General features: G+C 43.4%; 2 protein-coding genes across 3 annotated transcripts; both read right to left on the bottom strand.

Annotated features, from left to right (window-relative positions):
* On the bottom strand, positions 1–1,571 carry twist1b (twist family bHLH transcription factor 1b). 2 transcript variants are annotated; one of them, XM_084669217.1, is made up of 2 exons: positions 973–1,571; positions 1–510 (listed from the first exon to the last, which is right to left on the bottom strand). In XM_084669217.1, the coding sequence occupies exons 1-2, from the start codon at positions 1,381–1,383 to the stop codon at positions 415–417; spliced, it is 507 nt and encodes a 168-aa protein (XP_084525343.1). In that variant the 5' UTR covers positions 1,384–1,571; the 3' UTR covers positions 1–414. The 2 variants fall into 2 exon arrangements, with proteins under 2 accessions (XP_084525343.1, XP_084525345.1); XM_084669219.1 differs by having other exon boundaries at positions 854–1,569.
* Positions 1,572–11,931: 10,360 nt separating this feature from the next.
* tmem196b (transmembrane protein 196b) lies at positions 11,932–14,281 on the bottom strand. Its single transcript, XM_084669216.1, has 4 exons — positions 13,965–14,281; positions 13,817–13,873; positions 13,302–13,556; positions 11,932–12,941 (listed from the first exon to the last, which is right to left on the bottom strand). The coding sequence occupies exons 1-4, from the start codon at positions 14,127–14,129 to the stop codon at positions 12,876–12,878; spliced, it is 543 nt and encodes a 180-aa protein (XP_084525342.1). The 5' UTR covers positions 14,130–14,281; the 3' UTR covers positions 11,932–12,875.
* Between the last annotated feature and the right edge of the window lie 5,252 nt (positions 14,282–19,533).

Genomic DNA, 19,533 nt, shown 5'->3' with positions numbered 1-19,533 from the left:
ATTGTGAAAAATATACAACTATTTACAACGATAATAAAAAGGAATGCATTTCAGAAATATGATCCAAGTCCTCGTGTAACAGGTGTCCTCAATAAATAAATAGTTGAATTCTGAAAACAATAACCTACATTATCTGCACAGGATTGATCCACATGTCAACCAATACGGGCTGCCGTCCAATACTGACAGTCTCACAAAAAAACTGAGACAGTTGCTTGGATGCACTTTGACTTCCACAGAAAATAACGCACGGCAGAGCCCAGAGGCATGTATAAAAACATACATTTCCAACATTCGTCGTCAACAATAAAGAAACACATCAGAATGTAGTGTAGTAGGCTCGCACTCGATTGCAGGTCCTTCGTGGGCCTTTTTTTCTAGAAAAAAAGATCCTCTCGCGATGTCCTCTTTGGTTTAAATAGCTGTCTCCCATATAACGGAGCTTTGTATATATCCAGCAGTGGACTCCAGATTTGTCCCGTCAAGTTGATGAGGAGAATCAGCTGTCACCTGCAGATCAGAAAATTGCATTAATTGTTGTTGCACACCAACAAAAGTTGGACAAAAATGTATTTGCTTTTATATGCAATGAGTTGGAGAAGAATCAAGTGATGGAAGTTCAGCCATAGGCCCGTTTGTAATTTTTGCACAATTGAAACTGAAAATAATCTATACCTTGTCAAAAAATAAATGTATGCACTCTAGGTTTCTTTGGACATATAGTCAATTTATCATTCAGTTATCGTAAAATTATGTAGATGACTTGCTTCTATTGTTGAGACATTATTAGACTAGATTGACATGTTTGGCACCTTTGGTCTTAAATGACAATGAGTTGGAAAACAGAGCATACCATTTTGTATTACAGCTCTTCAGACGCTAGTGAGATGCTGACATGGACCAAGCGCCCTCCATCCTCCATACAGAGAACGCATAGCTTAACCTCTCATGAGCCACATAACTACAACTTGCCATTTTGGAGTCCAACTCATCGCTCTGCAGAACTTGGTAGAGGAAATCGATGTACCTGGCCGCAAGTTTAAGAGTTTGTATTTTGCTAAGTTTATCTGAGGGCAAAGTGGGAATAATTTTCCGCAAAGCAGCGAAAGCTTCGTTGAGTGATTGAGTCCTCTGTCGCTCGCGCACGTTAGCCATGACTCGTTGCGTCTGTAGGTCTTCGAAAGACTGTGGACTGCTGCTGCTGGACTTTTTCCCTCTTTTCCCAGGGGTCGGGCTATCTGAATCCTCCCCGTTTTTCCTGCTTGATCTCCTTTTCCTCCCACATCTCTTCGGTTGCCTTTCCAGCTCTCCTTCGCTGTTGCTGAGACTGTCCACTGGAGACACCGGGGAGCTCGACTCTTCCCCCATCATTTCCTCAGACATCACCCTCTCTTATATGACGAGCGAATGTCCGAAACGTTGCTTGCATTAAATTAAGCGATAATCCCAGCTGTGAATCTCGCCGTCTTTGATAATACTAGAGAATCCATACATGAGATCCCGAGGCAAGAATGTTTTCTGATACTTGAGAAACTAACTGACTTCTTATAGTCTGCATGGCGTAAAGATTTTGGAAAGAGAGAGGATTGGCCAAGAAAATGAATTACGTGCAAAGAGGGGTGGGCGCAGCCAAGGAACTATCAGAATCTTCTCTCCTTGGTCCTCTGAAAACAAAGTCAGAGACAGTGTTGAATGAGCATTCTTTTTCAACAGTTGAGGTTCAGTAAAATATTTTCATGGTATTTTAAAAGTATTACCTTTTGCTCGCATCTAAAGTAACCTCACATTAGGTGGGACAATTACTGTGTAGCCTATTTAGAAAAATAAAATGCAATGGGCAATTGGACATTAATTGAATGTTAAGTGAAATAAATCGATAGGCTTCCTAACAATTAATTAAAGTATAGGTTTTAAGTCAGTAGATTAACTGAAAGTTTGAAGTTTAGACAAAATATATAAAAAGTGTGTAAATATATAGTGTTAAATATGTATAAAGCCCATCAGTGTCATTTCACGCGGTTCTGTCCCTATGCGCGATTGTCCACTATGCTCTATCCTGTCTATCCAAGAGACCACCACCTAAATCTGCAGAGACCAGACAGAGAACTGATGCATACCAAATGCTTACATTTCAAGCTCGACACATGGCAGAACGAATGAAACAACCTCTTTCATGTTATTCTAAAGACAACGCATCAATTTAAAATGCTATGACTGAGATGAATACATCTTCGATCCAAAACATACACAATCCACTTGAAGGACGTCGTTAAGTTATTGTAAGGCCTACTCAGACTCATTCTATTTGATTACGAGAGTTAACTTTGTCTTAAGTATGGGAGATGCAGGATGTGTCAGCAAATATTGCATGAGGGCATAAGCTCTGAATATCCCTTGAAAACGTACTGTGTACAGTTGTACAGTAAATATATTGCCCACAAGAGGGCATAAAATTCAAGCAATAACATTTAAGTGTTTTAAGACACAATTTGTATCTGCTTTTAACAAAATAAAAATGAACCCATTTAACACACCTTATCATTTTATGTCATTCTGTCAGTTAAAATGGCTAGATATACAACAGATCTGATTATTTTCATACTTTCTGGAAACAGACTGAGAATCCAAGATGAAAATAATACATTTTCCATCTTGTGTTATTGAAGAATGACCTTATTTGGATTTGGAGGGCTTTAGTACACAGGAGCACCAGCTGAAACAGGAAGCAGGAGGGCAGGCAAGGTGAAAGGTCACAACACCAGCGCACAACCATTTGCATCTCTGCTGAGAACTGAGAAGGAAGCATTGTTCAGGGGTACACCTCAAGGTATCCACAACACAAAGGATTGTTTTAGTCATGACCTATGTGCTATAATTCATTCTTGTATTTAGTTGTATTTAGTCACATTGAAGTGTATGTTATTAAGTGCTTACAATCCCAACATTGAAATACATTCTACCTCAGGTAAAAAGATAATGTGGTATGTATTTCCAACCAACAAACCCCTGATTTACATCTATACTAAGCGACAGTAAGAGGACCCCTCCCCTCTGCAGGTGAATCTACCTTGAGGCCTTGTCCATGGTGCTGAACTAAATTCACACCAACACAAGAGCAACAGTCACCTGGTTCCGGTGACTCCATGTGCACGAGGCAAACATGATCTGCTTCTGTAGCTCCAAAATGCTGATCCCTTAAATATTTGTAACCCAGAGAAGATCCCGCCTACAGTATGGCTTTCTGTGTACTGCAACCACATACAGTGCAATTCATAACATCATGCGTTGTTGCGCAACATACACTCTGAATGTCTAAGGGCTGTGTGAAACGCTGTGGTTTTTCAGAGATAGTACAGATGCTGATATGTGAAGAGGACTATGCAGCTCGGGCTGTTTTTGGCAGGTTTCCCCTCAGTGTTCCCCTCTCTCCTGCAGAAGTGACTCTGAGAAAACACAGCTGCTTCATGAGAATATGATGTCATCAGAGGACACACAGACCCGACCGGTGTTGATTTTTAATAAAGACAAGGTCCTTCATAAGCTGCAGAGCCTCTGAGTTGGGATGGAGCCTGTCACAGTGGAATACTGTAGGTAGAAATGCTCTGTATTATTGTTAAAGCTCTGTGATAGGTCCTTACTTACCAACGACTAAGCAGAAAGAGGCTCCCTAAAGGGGTTAACCCATTTATCTCATTTGCTGTCCTCAAAGTCTTATAGCTGCTAATGGTTACTTGGAAGTCAATGTGATGTCATGCTACATTGACCAAAGCCAGAGTCAAGCGAGATAGTCTAGTATGACAAGTCTGGTTTGGGATATTACAGTAACCCTCTTTTTTCCTGATTCCGGATCATCTCTTTCTTTCTATTTATTTCATGACAATTTTACATTGCAGGTGATCAACCATTGGAATGGAACAGACGGAAAAGGAACAGAACAAAATGATCGACATGTTTTAGTGAACAAACAAACATGCCCCAAGTACATTTGAGATGGAGAAAGAACAGAATCCTACCTTTGGACTGAAATAGGCATCTGAGTATCTAAGTCTGTGACAGTGATTCATGCAGCTTGACATGACAGTCACGGTTGACCATGGAGAGTCGTTAACGTCCTTTCCCTCGGGTCACATCAAGGCACACACCGCTCTGTCCCTGGCAGCAACAGGAAGGGCCCCTTCGGATCCACTGAGTCCTGTGCATTCACTGGTATTCGTCTCCTAAGTCTTAGAAAAGCACTGTTCCACTGTTCCTCCATATCAGGCTACTCACATATCTATAGAAATAACAAACCACAGTTTCTCCGTGCGCATGAGTGTCTCCCTGTTGACAGTGATGTTCATGTTCACTCCATTAAGTTCACCACACAGAGTCAAACGCCAAAAAGGCAAGATGGATCAGCTGCGAAGGCTGACAAAAGACAGGGGCCCTGTCTTCAAAGAGCATTCAGGAGGATAAACTCCAATCAGACCTATCAGCTGAGAAGGTCAGGACACGTGTCGGATGACAGGGTTTTCCCTCTTGGTTTCTGCAATGACCTCAGTCGTTTCAAAATGTCACATTCCAAGGAGAAAACCAGACATCGTATCAGTGGGGTTTGGATGGCGGCAGCCTAGCGGTCAGAGCAAAAGGATGTGGGGTGTGGAGATTAGGGAGGCGTGGATGAAAACAACCTTTTATAACCTGTCTGGATGTGAGAGGCCAGGGCTCCTAAAGTCAGCTGTAAAGAAGGCGTTTAAAAACAGAGCACTTTGATGCTGGGGAGCCTAATCGCTCTTTGGCTTTCACAGAGCTGAAAGAAGTCCCGTCTCTGAACTCTTGACCATCAGCTCTTCATTCAGCCACATCACAGGAAAACATGTGTCCAGTGACATCAGGTCTGAAATGCACAAGCGAATGGCCCATTTTTGTGGAACGGATTCTATTGAGTACGTTAACGTATGTGTATGTAAAGAGAGATTAGAAGATGAGATGGTAGATTCCTAGATGGAGCTGTGTCATTAAAGTGGCTCTGTGGGGCTCTCAGACTGCTCCACCACTCACTGACACCTTATTGGTCACTGAACCCCAACAAACCCTCTCGCATGTTTTCACAGCTTGGAAGCCAGAGGTGAGGCTGGGTCTGGAGAGACTTGGTATCCCGACGGTATGCTCTCCCCTTTAACTGAGGAATTCAGACTCTCTCTCTCTCTCTCTCTCACACACACACACACACACACACACGCACACACACACACACACGCAAGCACACACACACACACACACACACACACACACACACACACACACACACACACACACACACACACACACACACACAGAGGCTTTCCCTTGAGGGCTTTGGAAACTGACTCTGCAGCCAATGTTTATTGTTCCTGAGTGATTCTCCCCTCTGAGACAATAGATTAAAAGCTTTTTTTCTCCAAAATCTTTGTTTTTAAGGTATGTTTTCTTAACTTTTAAAAGCACAGTACATATATATTACAAAAACAAACAGCTTGGGATAAGGCAACAAGTGTTGTCATGGCCACTGCCCTGGCTATGTAATCATCACACAACAATATTAATTCAACGATTTATCACGGATTTATGTATGTTTCGGTATGTTTCGGTTAGGTTCGAAACATACAGAACCTGTTTCTGGTTGGCATGCCATGCAATATGTTGTGCATCTTAACCACGCTGTGACAGCTTGCAGCCTGTGACAGCTTGCAGCCTGTCACTGCGCCACTGTGTCCTGACTTCCATAAAACAACCCATCTGACAACCACACACAAACACATACGCTACTGCTGGAGGCCTAGGCAGCGACCCGCTAAGGAGAACAATCTGCGTGTGGACAGCTAGCTGGACCCTGTTCTACGGTCCAACTACTATGCAGCAGAATCTCAACAGGTGCTCCTGTAAATTCTACGCCAAATGTCATTGCATCCCTCCCAGTTGATATCTGTTAATCAAGAAGTTGTGTACTGTGGAGCAACTCTTCCAGTTCTTATATCTGATACACATATAATATACTGCATGTTGCAGTGCAGCAGTTGTTTAAATCTTTGTCGCGCAGGCTTAAAGCTTGTCATGGGGGCTTATGTAATTGAGGACCATATTTTTCGGAGTGGTGCTTCAAGCCACAAGTGCTGTGAGGAGTGAACTCCCACAACAGTCTCTTAATGGGCGCTCTGCGAGGGGAGAGGGGGGTCACACAGAGTGCTCCAGCTGCACGCCAGGATGAATGGAGGACAGGGGGGATGCTGGGCAGAGGTGTGGAGGCTGAGGGTTAGGGGAGGGGGGCTGGGGGAGGGTGTAAGGCCCAGGGAGTGCCCCCATCAGAGGAGGGTCCCCAGCCTTGCGCCAAAAACAACAGAGGTACAGGACGGATGCTCCTGCTGGCTCGTCGCCCCACGACTCTGGGAGACGCAGTGGTGTCCCTGCCCTCGCGCCTGTGGAATGGGGGGAGCGGGGGCGAAGGGAGACAAAGTGATAGAAGGGGAAAGGAGGAAGAGAGTGGGATGTAGAGGCAGGGTAAGTAAGAAAGAGAGTATGTAGAGGGTGGGAAGAGAGACAGCTGGAGAGAGAGAGAAGAGAGAGAGGCACACAGGGAGAGAGGGAGAGAGAGAAAATAGAGAGGCACCCAGGGAGTGTGAGAAAAAGATGACTACAGAGAGAGAGAGAGAGAGAGAGGGAGGAAGAGAGAGGGAGGGAGAGAGAGAGAGAGAGAGAGAGAGAGAGAGAGAGAGAGAGAGAGAGAAAAACAGAAAAGAGAGGGAGGCCTACAGGGAGAAGAGAGATGGCTACTGAGAGAGATTCAGAGAGAAAGCTAGTGAGAGAGAGACAGAAAGAAAAGAGAGAGACACAGGGAGAGAATGAACGTGTGAGAGAAGCCTACCCAATGGATAGAAGAGCTGTGAATCATGTGAATCGTGTGAATCATGTGAATCACATGAATCACATGAATCATGTGAATCACCACGTGAATCACTCTGCGTTCCCTTGATATCCTGCAAGCAGATCAGGTGGCCTCGGGCCCAACAAGCCTACAGTGCACCGTGATAAATTCAAAGAGATTCAAAGAATTTCGTTTTCAGGCAGTCCGTCTTAAATTATGGGAGACAGTGACAACGCTGCTTCTCCTCCGAACCGCAGCTGTGCACTCTCCCTTCTCCCCCAGACGGGCGCTCACCTCCTCCTTTCCCAGCGTGACAGGGAGAGGTGACCTACTCCTCCCCGCGTCAGATCAATCTGTCAGGGGCACAATAGGCTACCCCTCCAACCGTGTTGTTTTTGGAACGGGAATCCCCTCCATCCCTGCTCGTCCTCCACCCTAGACGGACAGAAACTAGCCCTGAAAGGTACACTTGAAGGGGCGGCTTCTCTCCTCCAATCTCGATTCACACTCATTTACCGCATGTCACGTCGTATTGCTAAGCCGCTGTTTATTTGCTTGTGTGTGTGTGTGATGACTGGTGCTGCGGTGGAGGGTTCTTGACCACCCACCTGGGCGTGAGTCATCCACCCCAGCCAGCCTGCGTACTCTGAGAGGAGGTGTCCTCTTCATTGGAACCATGCCAACATGAACCGTGCTCCTCGTATTCCCCTCTGTGCTCTGTACACCCGATGACATCCAGGGTGTGGTCTCTTCCGAGCAGAAACCGATCTCAAGAATACCAAACAAATACGACAGTAGTGGTGTGGGTGAGCGTTTGGTTCTGTTTCCGCCCAGGCAGCTGAAGAGCTTTGAGGAGTGTCTGTGGAAGCCATTACTGGCCCTGCTTTACTGGAGCGTGGACACCTGCAGCCCCCCAGCCCTGATGACCAGCTGCTGGCCACTCTGAAGGTCGTGGAAGGTAACAGGAATGTGTCTGTTTCACAGGAAGGAGCAATGACTCTGAAAACTCAGGACGCTAGGAGAGCTCTACTGCTTTACTGCTCTGATGGCACCAACGATGAATATCACTCCAATGGACTAACTGATCATGTATCCGTCTGCAAATGCTATATATATTCTGTGAAAATCACTGGCGGTCATGTATATTCTCTGAAGTCACAACACTTAACATTACGCCCATGCGTAATAAAATATTTGGACTTATCAAAAGAACTGCTTTGGTGTCGTTGTGGTGTGTGATGCCACGTTGTGCCTGGCTACGGACACGCACGATAATAAACTGCAATCGCTGGTGGCTTCTTCGAAACCTCATCCCTCCTCTCTGACAAACCTCATCCCTTCTCATCTCTCACCAGCTACCTTCCATCTGCTTCCTAGATCACTGGAGTAACTGGGAGTTGTGGTTGCTTCATCAGCAAGACCTGTCAACGAACACCCTCCCTACTTCGCCCCCAGATGGTCGCAGCACACCTGACAAAACCTCCCAGAGCATGATGGGAAGGGGTCCCATTTACCAAAATAACCACATATATTACTTCAGAGAATTAAAGTGAGTCAAAGATTTGGCTTGGGGTACTGCATTGCTAAATGACCTGATATCTCAGTCATTGAGGCTTTATCACAGGGAGTACGGCAGGGAAGGAATTCAATCTCTGAGGTTGTTTGTGTGAGTATGTGTGTGTGTGTAGATAACCCTTAAATGAAGGAGTCATTGTCATAATGGACAGGAAGAAATACAAGGAGATCACCATGGCTGTGTGTCCCTTTGGGAAAGGAAAGCATTGAGTAATACATTTGTGTGGCTGATGGAAAAAGTGAGACAGCGGACAAAAGCCCAAAGATGTGGAAGTGACCCAGCAAACCATAAGAATTACTCATCAAAGCACTCTTCCAAATATGCTCTCTCTCTGTGAGTCATTCATCAGTCGATGTGGATCGTTCCCAGTGGTGTTCTTGGTAGCATGGTCCAAACAGTGGTTGGGAGGAGCACATGCCTTGGCCTACCTCAGACTCCAACTCCAACTTCAACTTTGACTTCACACAGGGGCTGCGAGCTCTGTATGTCCACCTGGAACCTGAAAATGTCACAACCTGCAGTTTGTAGTGAACACCTCGATAGAGTAACGTTACAGTACACTCTAATGCCGTTTTATGCTATTTTATGCTAATTCAATGTATGTCGAGCTAAACAGCATGGGACAGCACAAATCAATAAAAGACAGACTGACATATTGGTCATTGGCTTCAAAAGGCCAGGAGGACATACTTGGTTTGACAAACGTGAGACTACCAGGATCTGTTGCTGTGTATTCCCCGTGTGCTTTCTGGCTCCGAGGTAGAGGTCGCCATCAGTAATCTGGTACACACTACACCTCAACCACCAGAATGACAGATTAAGTGTGGCCAAAGAAACTGTAAACCCATGTTTGTTTTGACTTTTCTAATTGTTGAACTTTCTCTGCTTTCACATCGTCTGTCATCAAATTATTACAGTGAGTTCAACAAAGGGGGGGGGGGGCGGCGGTGAACGCCACCAGCACTTTTATAGAGAAGATAAATCAACAGGCTAATAAATTGAAAGCTAAATGACTTCTTGCCCCCAGCATATATCACAGAAGGGAACCAAATGAAGCCCTATATACCCCAGAGAACAGAGGAATGCTTCTGTGTATAACAGTGATTTGTGGATGGCTCTCAAAGCTGTCTGCTTCAGCAAAGCCCAGTTCGAAGACAGTAATCAACCACTGAGTGCTCTGGTTACACACACTAACAAGGCAGCCACTTCTCTGTATAGAACGCTCGCCAAAGCAAGCATACCTGCAGTAGGCCTTCAATGATTTGGGGGGCCAGCGCTTCTTGTTAATGAAATAAATGCATTCTTATTTTTCTAGAAAAATGACTTCAGCTCCATTTGTGTAAATAAAGGAGAGGCTTGTAAAACAGTATCAAATCTCTGAGCCAAATGGCTCTTTTCCATGGCAGGCTAGCACTGTGCAGTAAAGTGGAGTTTTGACGAGCTTTTGTAAACCCACAAATTCCAAAAGGTTATGAAGGACTCATTAATCTCTGTAGAGTTTGTAGATTAAAATTCATAACTAAGAGCAATGAAGTGACAGTGGATTACTGGAAAGAAAAGAAAACATGAAACAGAAAGGAGATCTGATTCTGAAACTTTTCTCATGATTTCTGCTTTTGTTAACACAGACTGAAAGCATTGTAAAAGCCTCTGTCGTTTCAGTAGAATACATGCATTTCCTGTTTGATTTGATCTTTATCTATGACCACATATCATTTACAAACATTAACCTCTCTTTGTCAAAGGTCAGTTATCCCAGAGTTTTACTACATTGCTTCGATTGCACAACATTTGGTAAGCAGGATGGTAAGATTGTCTGCACAAACAAGTTGCGAAGATGGATTCAGACCGAATACAATGATTGGTTGATAATTATTTTGTCCTGTCCCTTCCACAGAATATATATATATATATATATATTCACATTTAGACAATTTTATATTATTGATTGCTATCAGGATGTGAATAGACCTTCAACCAGTATAACAAAACGATTACACATCCTAGCTTTAACAGTTTGAACAGGTAGCTCAACTTAACTCACTCACAGTGCAATGTTTCCCCCTCCTGGACAGAGAGAACACTGCAATTACAGTCTACAGAATATTGTCCACTCAGCTCCATTCTTTCACCATATGGCTGAAGAAGTGGAGCAAATAACACACATAAGTGCATCCAAAACATCAATACCAACCCAACCATAACCCTAATAAAAAATACTTACCCCAGCAACTGTGCCCTTTGAGTATCGTACAGACATGAACCAGAGCCGTTAGGTCAGGACCTGTGTGGGGTGTGTTTACCTCAAAGAGTACAGTAATCTTCACAGATAGCAGCCTGATTTGTGCGCACGTCACCTCCAAAGGAGTGTGGGTCCTGACTCTGTGCCTGACTCCAGGATTCCTCCCTGGCCTTACATCGGCGTACCGTCTTGTCCCGCTGCAGACAGACCATGATGAATGACCCCTCTCCTGGGTAAGTCAGGACAAGAGAGCAGCACACATCATTTCCTCTCTACCCCGTACTGACCAGGAAGACACGTGGTCTAACATGGTCTAACTTGTGACATGCTATGGTTCTTAGATCAGTACTACTCTGAGACCGCTGGAAGGGAAATGTCATGATAGTTCCTTGAGAACAGAGGAGGTGCAATAAGAATGTTTCACTTTATTGACAGATTTGTTGATGTGCTTCGCGGAACACGGAGTTGGGATCTATGTGCACGATCGATAGGATCACGGACACATAAGGGTTTACTACAGCAGATCAATCAACTAAATGCACTGAAGTCTAACAACGAGGAATGTTCTGAGTCTTTCGATTACAGTTTTGATTCATAACAATGAATACAGTACATAAAAGAACCCATAGCAATGATTAAGAGGAACTGATGTATTGCTCTGAGCTCTTCCCCAAGTTCTCACGCAGGAAAAGAACGCAGGAACGGAATGATTTGAAGACCTCTTCTTATCCGTCAGTTAGTCGGGACGAGAGCCAGGTGAGCAATTGTATTTATGTCTTTAGGAAAACCTGAGAAAAGAAAACATTGCGGTCTTCAGAGTCTCCGGGATCCCACCTGGATCCTTGTGGCAACAGATTTATATGACAGAGCTGTTGAGGTGAGCGTTGTTTGTGAGGTTTCACCCTGTCGTTCCTGAAGGAGAACGTGATGTCCTTGGGAGAGTCTCACTCAACATGAAGTCCTGGCTGCAGTCACGGGCTCCCCCTGACACTATCTGTATTCTCACTTAGCCATGGATGAGGCAGTTAGGGACTAGATAAACATCACTTCATGGAATATCTCTTTCCTTGGTTGGCTCTCTGAATACTACAGGGTATTTTTACTCTGAGCTTAACCCAAGAGTCCACAAGTCAGTTTACAATTTCACTCCCAAACCTTTGTCAGATTTTATAACATTCCTTAGCGGTTTTTGTTAGACAAGAGACATATGGCTCCATCTAGTGGTTTGACTCTTAAGTGTACTCTACATTTGTAACCATACATTTGTATGGATTGCACATCTGCAAACATGCAGATAGAACATATCTGATGTAGAAGGAGTGAGTGGGTTTATTGTAGTTTTTGTTGACATTTTCAAATAAAAACCCACTACAGACTGTAAGCACAATTGAAGAACACATGATTGACAGGTATCCTCCTTTTCATTTTTTACAGTACATTCGTGCACACAAAAATGCAAAGCCACTTGAGGTATGTCATACGTTGTATAAGAATAAGATTCAGCTCCTTAGATCACTGAGAATGTAGGTCTTCCATTGTTTTAAAATAGATATACACAAGGTCTGGATTTTAGAGTCTATAGGGAGTCACCTTTGAGGTTTAGCGTCATCTAGTCCAGTGGTTCTCAACCCTGTCCTCAAGGACCCCCTGTCCTGCATGTTTTAGATGTTTCCCTGCTCCAACACACCTGATTCAAATAAAAGAGTCGTTGTCTAGCTCTGTAGAAGCCTGGTAACGAACATGCATTTGAATCAGGTGTGTTGGATCTGGGAAACATCTAAAACAAGCAGGACAGGGGGTCCCTGAGGACCAGGGTTGAGAAACACTGATCTAGTCCACTATTTTTATCCGTAAAATAATCTGTTACATCGACACACATGCATTCACTGAAATATATGACTGTAAATTACTTCACAGACCTGTATTGAAACATGACTCTGCATGACTGACTGAACTTTAAATTTTTCTCCACCTCACGTTGTCAACTTCTAGAATCTCTGAGTTTGCTATGGTCCTTTTCCATGGACTCATACCCATATCTCCCTGTGCTTCAAAACCTCAGACGTAGGACGCTATTGGAATGCATCTTCCAGGACTCAGAATACCGCCAGCATCTGTCAATAGATTGACAATCCTTGATGCTAAATCCATATAGTTCATTCTTGGTGGCTTCTTCATCAGGATGGTGAGGACTTGCCGTTGAAGGAGATCTGGGGAATGCTTGACCTCTCGGAATACTGATCCTGGAGGAACACAATAAACAGGAGCAGTAACAGACAAAGTTGCTCGGAATAGATGGTCCTACAGTACAGTCCCCCCCTCCTTTGGATTTCTGAAGGTCCACTTCCGGATATTTCCAGTCAAAACACGGTGCACCATGCAGATGTAATCCTACTGTAGCTATAAACAAAGGGGTAGGTTTATGGGCGGACATGTCCCTGTCTTTGTCCAGAGATCAGTGAAATATCTCCACCAATAATTAACGGCGGGCAGCGTAAGGGTTAGCAGTTAGGGTAATAAGTAATAACGTTTTTCTTCACCCATGTTCACACGAAACCTCAGCCCGAGGCTACATAGAGGCCCTGTTGCAGTGGGGACCTCACCTTGTCGCTCATCTCGTGAGAGTGGTGCAGTGAGACTTCCCTCTCCAGAAACATCCTCTGCTGCTCACTGCTGGCCAGCCGGCAGGTGAGCCAGGTGAACAGGATGCAGCCTCCAATGCCCAGGCAAGCGAGGACCACACAGGCCAGGTGGAGCGATGGCAGGGCGTCGGAACGTCTGGCCGCTGCTCGTACAAATTGGACGTTCAGGATCCCACTGATGAGTCCGCAGATGCAGCAGGCTGAGAACAGGATCATCTGGCAGATGGAGGAAGGCACACATGGAGAAATGATGTTGAGGCTTTTAAAAAAAATGATGCTGTATAGAACCATTAAGAAAATCGTTTTCAGGTCCTAATGTGAGAAAGAAAGACTGGTCTCTATCCTTTTACTCAGAAAATGGAACTATCTGCTACATTTTTTCGGTGTTCTGTTGTACAAATGCTTGTAGCAACCTTTTTTAGTGCGAGTTGAGTGGACTTTTAGTATCGACGTTAGCTAAAGTTAAAACTACTTACAATCAATCCTGACCTCTTCTTTGCACATAACACCCCACACAGACCACATACGAGGAACTGCAAAGCAAGTAACAAGTAAAACAGGAGAATTGAATCAATCCCCGAACACATTGAAAGATTTTAACAATTAACAGTTTGTTTCACGTACACAAATTCCACTCCATAAAGGCGATCCATCTCCCAACTGCAGTTGAGTTGCTTTAGGGATTCGGATGATGCCAACCACACCGAGGATGATACTGGACGCACCGAGTCCCATCTCCAATACCGAGAGCGCCACCAAACTCCAGATGATCTTCCGGCTGCTACACATCTTCTCTCGGACATCATTCCTTCAGTGGTAGTCAAATAATAGGTTACCCCTCCTGGTCAAAAAGAGCAGCAAGTAGTTTGTACTGCACCAATATAAATAATCCAAAAAGCTCAAAATTCACTCGATGGAATCAAATCATCTCCCACAGGTAATAATCCAACTTTAAATCTGGAGAAATACATTTTCCTCTCAGGAACGTCCTCGATAAAACATGTATTTTTAAAATGAAACTCATTGATAAACGCGACGCTGATCATATAAACACTGAAATCAGAATAGCGAGTACATCCACGGTGAAGTCACCATCCTCGCCCGTGAACTTTTCGTCAGGAGGAGTGGGGGGGTCGTGACTCGCCTTTGAAGGGCTGCAGCATCACCAGCCATCTATGTCACGTGACGTTTTCCGACCTCTCATATCTTAGTTTAAAGCTTTCCAAAAATAGTTAGGATATTAAGTAAATAAAATGCGTTTAATTTGCCAGTCAGTTGATTATATAACAGTTTTTCTCAATTGATAAGATACATTTCGTGAATGTGTACTGTGTCTTCTCCAAACTCTAAACACACATCTTCTTACTTACACTGTTTTGACCAAACCCTTGACTTTTGACCCAAAATCACACACTGTAGTCAAAACCAAATTGGCCGGGTTTCCCAGATTCGTTAAGAAGCTCTTAACGCTAAGAGCTTAGAACGCTAAGAGCTTAGAACGCTCCCATTAAGCGCTTCTTAACGAATCTGGGAAACCCGGCCATTATCTGTCGTAAAAACCTAACTTTGCATTCAAAATACACACAAAGCCCTCAAACAAATTCAACCTTCTGAATACCCTTTACACACTGCTGGGAGGAATTGAAAACACTATTATAAAAAGGATTTCAAGAACTATTGACTATAACATGGCCCTGAATTTTGGATGTTCCACCTCATGAGTTTGACATGATGTAAATCATAAACCTCACAAATACTGCAATTGTCCTTCTTACAGGCTGTTTATTTTCTATTTACATTACATAGCAATTTCATTTTGAGCTCTTGTTACTGTAGTGGTCACAGTATACAAGTAGCAGTACTGGTACGTAGTCAACAACGTAAATGTATTGCTGTAAATTATAATTTGGGGAAATATAAACACATCATTTTTACCTGGGTAACAGGGCTCGAGTACGCAACAGTACTGTTCTTTCTGGGTCAGCATCCTGTCTCTGACCAGGGTCAGGCCAGAGATTTTCCTCAACATCACAGAATGTTTTCTCTAGCCAAACAGCAGGGAAAATGCCCTTGAATGCCTGAGCCATTCCTGACAAGACTCCAGAGCAGTGTCCCAACAAGCTTCTTCCATGGCTTGGGGAAAGTTGTTCTGTCATAGGGATTTCTGTCATAGTGTGGCATGGATCTCATTTGAGATTGTTGTTCTTCTTACTCTTCCTCTTCCTCTGCCTCTTCTTCTCCCTTGTCCACCTCCTCTCATTCTGACAATTCTGCCTCTTCCTCTGGTATTTGCATTCATGATTTCAAAGTACAGATATGCTTAGCTTTGTATTGATTCCAAACCCCTGATTGCTTGTTGAGTATATTTGCTTGTTAGTGCTTACACATGGTTAGGATTAGGGTTAGGGTTAGGGCTATTGGTTGTTACGGATGTTTTAATTGCGCTGGTTTGAGTTTACTTATTGAACGGCAGTGTTTTTCATAAATGACCAACATGGTGACAATTGTATCTTAAAGTGAGAGGTGTGCTTAGACTTTAGCAAAGAAATCTGAATGGACCAGAGAAATGTGTCAAAAGGGTAAATAATGTTTATACACTGGGTATGTGGTCTTTCTGCTGGGAAGCGACTAAATGTATTTTTGAGGATGGCTTACACTCACAATTTTACACAAACAATACTGTTGTTGACATAGCTTCATCAAACACTGCACGGGTGATCAGTTCCATTAGTTCCTTGTTGTGACAGTGGGGAGAATTTAACAATATTGTCCACAGTAGCCTAGCTTCACTGACCTGAATCTCTACAGTATAACAAAATTGTTTATCGTTTACAACCCCACATATTCAATAGTTCATTCAAAGTTGATCTGGTTGCATAGGTGTTACATTCATTCACTCCCTGAACTCCTATCCTTCAACCCCCCGAAGCAAAGCCTATTTTTAAGTTCTGATACAACATTACATAAGCACGCACCCCTATACAGACAGCGATGTTCACTGTGATAAGCTCTGCTATCTGAATGAGTTGACACTTCATGCTCGGCCCTTGCGTGGGATGCTATAAAAAGCTCCCTCAACAAAAGTGGTCATATTTCATTAGTCGCAAAGTTCACCGCCTCACTGCATCTGAAAGAAGGGGAGGACCTACAGGGGCAGAGTGTCCATCCTGTTGTCAGTTTGCCCTGGGCACTACTCGGTTTGGTCCTCTGGTTTCACTGCGATGGGTCAAATCCCTACACTCAGGTTCACTCACGTTAACAATGCACAGAAGGGGAATACTTACCAGATACTTTTTGATGCAATCTGCTTTGGTTTGGTGGTGACAGGCAGTTTTGGAACCTTCTTTCCTTAGCATTGTTGAAAAGGGATATAGACAGCATGGACTGTATAATGAGACACTGTACACACAAAATTAGAGCAGTTCGAATGCCAACGTTGATGTGCCCACAGAGAAGACACAGAATCAAATGATTGACTGTAAGGTCAATGAGCAGTATGATGATGATGTGCAATAATGCCAACATCAAAATAGGGTCACAGGGATCAAGTAAAAGAATCAGTGAATGGGAAAAGAACTGTCTCTATGATCGAGGTTGTTTGATGACACAGTGCATGAATTAACAGATCTACACATATACATTTTGCACTTCTTTTCATAACTATGTGTTTGGCAAACAAATGAATAAAAACAAGTACATGTACTGTGATCAAAGAAAAGAATGCTGATCTGTACAAAGTAAGTTTAGCATTTTGTTGGTTAAGGAAAGATGTGATGGGACGGATGCTGTCATCTGACACCTCTGGTTATGAAACATGTAAACAGATCACAAAAGAAAGTTGGATAACTCTGCCATACTATGGCTATTGTCCTTCTGGCCGAATCGTTATCATGTTACATACAATCCCTGCAAGGATCATGCCAAATTGTGAGGGAAAATGTGAGCTTCTTCATAGGATTCTTGCCATGTCCAATGATGTGTGAAAACACAGAATGACTGTGTGTTCTCATTTGTTTATTAACAGATGTCTCTAAAATTCACTCCTCGCTATGGCTGTTGACTGGATCCAAAACATATAGGATTTCAGGGAATGTTTGACATTTAGTCATTTAGCAGACGCCCTTATCCAGAGCGACTTACAGTAAGTACAGGGACATTACCACCGAGGCAAGTAGTATGAAGGACACAAGGTCATTTGGCACGGCTGGGAATCAATCTGGCAACCTTTAGATTACTAGCCCGATTCCCTCACCGTTCAGCCACCTGACTCTGTTTTGCAGCCATTAACCTGATCCCTCAAAGTAATACAGAGTATCACGGCCAGCTCCATCTCAGGAAACAGCCCACCAGGTTATGGCACTACCTGCCTTGCTTTAAAGCTGTCCACTGGAAAAGTTAGAGGATAAACCATTAGCAAGCTGACTCTAGCTAACATGCACTAGCACGCAGTGGATTTGTATTGTAATAATCTGGCTAGGATTATCTACATGTTGCTAAGAATTAAGACCATGTGGAATGTTGAGCATGGTTGAACATGTTTCCTATATTTAAAACAAAGAGGAGGTTTTGCTTAGAGGAGGATAATGTCTCCACACTATATCCCCACCTTTCTCAATGTCTGTAGTTCGAGAAAAAGTTGAGTAACTGTGTTTAATTAAAATGTTTTTAAAGATTCATGTTTAAAACACTTTGGAAGGTAGGGCAACACAGTTTGAGTCAGTGCAAGAGCCATACCAGAATGGATTTGGACACATCAATGCCTAATGTGTGCTGAAATCGTGACAAGCAGTTTGAAATCCCATCTGACACGATTCTCCCCAGCCTGTCACATTGGACAACTGTCCTGAGTTGGGATGAACAGGCAGTGAGGTTTTAACAATTTGATAGTTTGGTTCTTTGAGTCTAAGATACTCACAGCTAGGTGCACACTAGGGAAACTAATCTCTAGACGGTCCCCGTTTTGCTTTAGACAGACACCGGATATCTGGTATTGGATTTTGTGTCATAGCTGTGAAGTTGTAGCTCACCCAGGCTCGACTCTTTGTCTAGAACAGGAACTCTTTGTCTTGCTTTTTTTCTGACGAATGCGCCCTAATTGATATGAAGGGTGGACTCCAATTTGCGGACTCAATGAGAACTGGAACACAGCCCAGCATGTTTTGCAATCCGTCTTCTTCTTTTTAGGTGCACATGAATCACAAACTATACTGAAGCCTTATTGGAAAAGGTTTTAGGTTGGCAGTTAGGTATACCCCAGGGTAGTGATGGAGGACCTCATGTGACCATGTCACCCAACAAAGTGCACCACACAGTCAAAGTTGGGAGTAGCAAAGTTCACGAGAGGCCAAGCTGAAGTTTTGGCTTGGACACTTAGCTGCGCTACCACGCTCTAATTTCCGATTGCTCCTTGTGCCTCTGCCTAGCACGCTAAAGTTTTGACTTGGTCAGCCTTATCTGTGCTAGCGGTCAGCTAACTTCCATCTCAGTGCAGTGACGAATGAGATCACCCAATTATTGCCAGAGTTTTAGCCATCAATCAGATAAAATGTTGTGCCCACTGAGGAGTATCTCCTTGAATTATAATGTTGCAGGGCCTTAATGGAATCTCTTGATGGCAGTTGGTTGGTCGTTGGTTTACTGTGTGTATATCAAAGGGGCTCGAGAAAGATAAGGTCTTCTGTTGTCAGTAATATAGGTGTATTGTCACAAATTGTAACTAGCAAGATTATAGTATCTTAATGCCTTGGTACCACCGTCCACATTAATACTGATGTCTGTATTGGTCATTTGAGGATATCCAGAACTATCACAAAGGAATCATGAATGAATGAAATAGTTATCAATGGTGTCTCTCAGTTTGAGATGAACAGTCTTTCAGATTCAAATAAATAGGTCATTTCACCATTTTGGAGAATTGTTTTGTTTAAGAACCAGGATCATCATCCTGAGTTCATGGTTGGTTTAGTGATAAGGAATAAGCACACTGAAACTGGCTTAGATCAACACAAAGGAGAAAGTCAAACGAAGTGAACTGTGGAAAGTAAATAGAAAGCAAGTCCACAGGTTCAAGAACGGGTTCAACACTAATGATTTGGAGGGCTGGGAATGAATTCGATATTTCAGGTGTCTACCCAAGAGAATATTCTCTGTTCATGTGATCAAAATAGCAAGATGTTTTAGAAAGCTTAAATAC

This window comes from Hypomesus nipponensis, chromosome 2 (genome assembly GCF_054491055.1).
Source record: "Hypomesus nipponensis isolate SF chromosome 2, ASM5449105v1, whole genome shotgun sequence".
NCBI classification, from domain to species: Eukaryota; Metazoa; Chordata; class Actinopteri; order Osmeriformes; family Osmeridae; genus Hypomesus; species Hypomesus nipponensis.
This window is presented reverse-complemented; position numbering and strand designations above follow the sequence as displayed.

Coding starts and splice junctions, on each gene's coding strand:
- tmem196b (XM_084669216.1), bottom strand. CDS start 14,129: ATGTGTAGCAGCCGGAAGATCATCTGGAGTTTGGTGGCGCTCTCGGTA. Junction 13,557..13,816: donor AGAAGAGGTCAGGATTGATT/GTAAGTAGTTTT, acceptor TCCATCTGCCAG/ATGATCCTGTTCTCAGCCTG. Junction 12,942..13,301: donor CTCACGAGATGAGCGACAAG/GTGAGGTCCCCA, acceptor GTGTTCCTCCAG/GATCAGTATTCCGAGAGGTC.
- twist1b (XM_084669217.1), bottom strand. CDS start 1,383: ATGTCTGAGGAAATGATGGGGGAAGAGTCGAGCTCCCCGGTGTCTCCA. Junction 511..972: donor ATGAGTTGGACTCCAAAATG/GCAAGTTGTAGT, acceptor TCTGATCTGCAG/GTGACAGCTGATTCTCCTCA.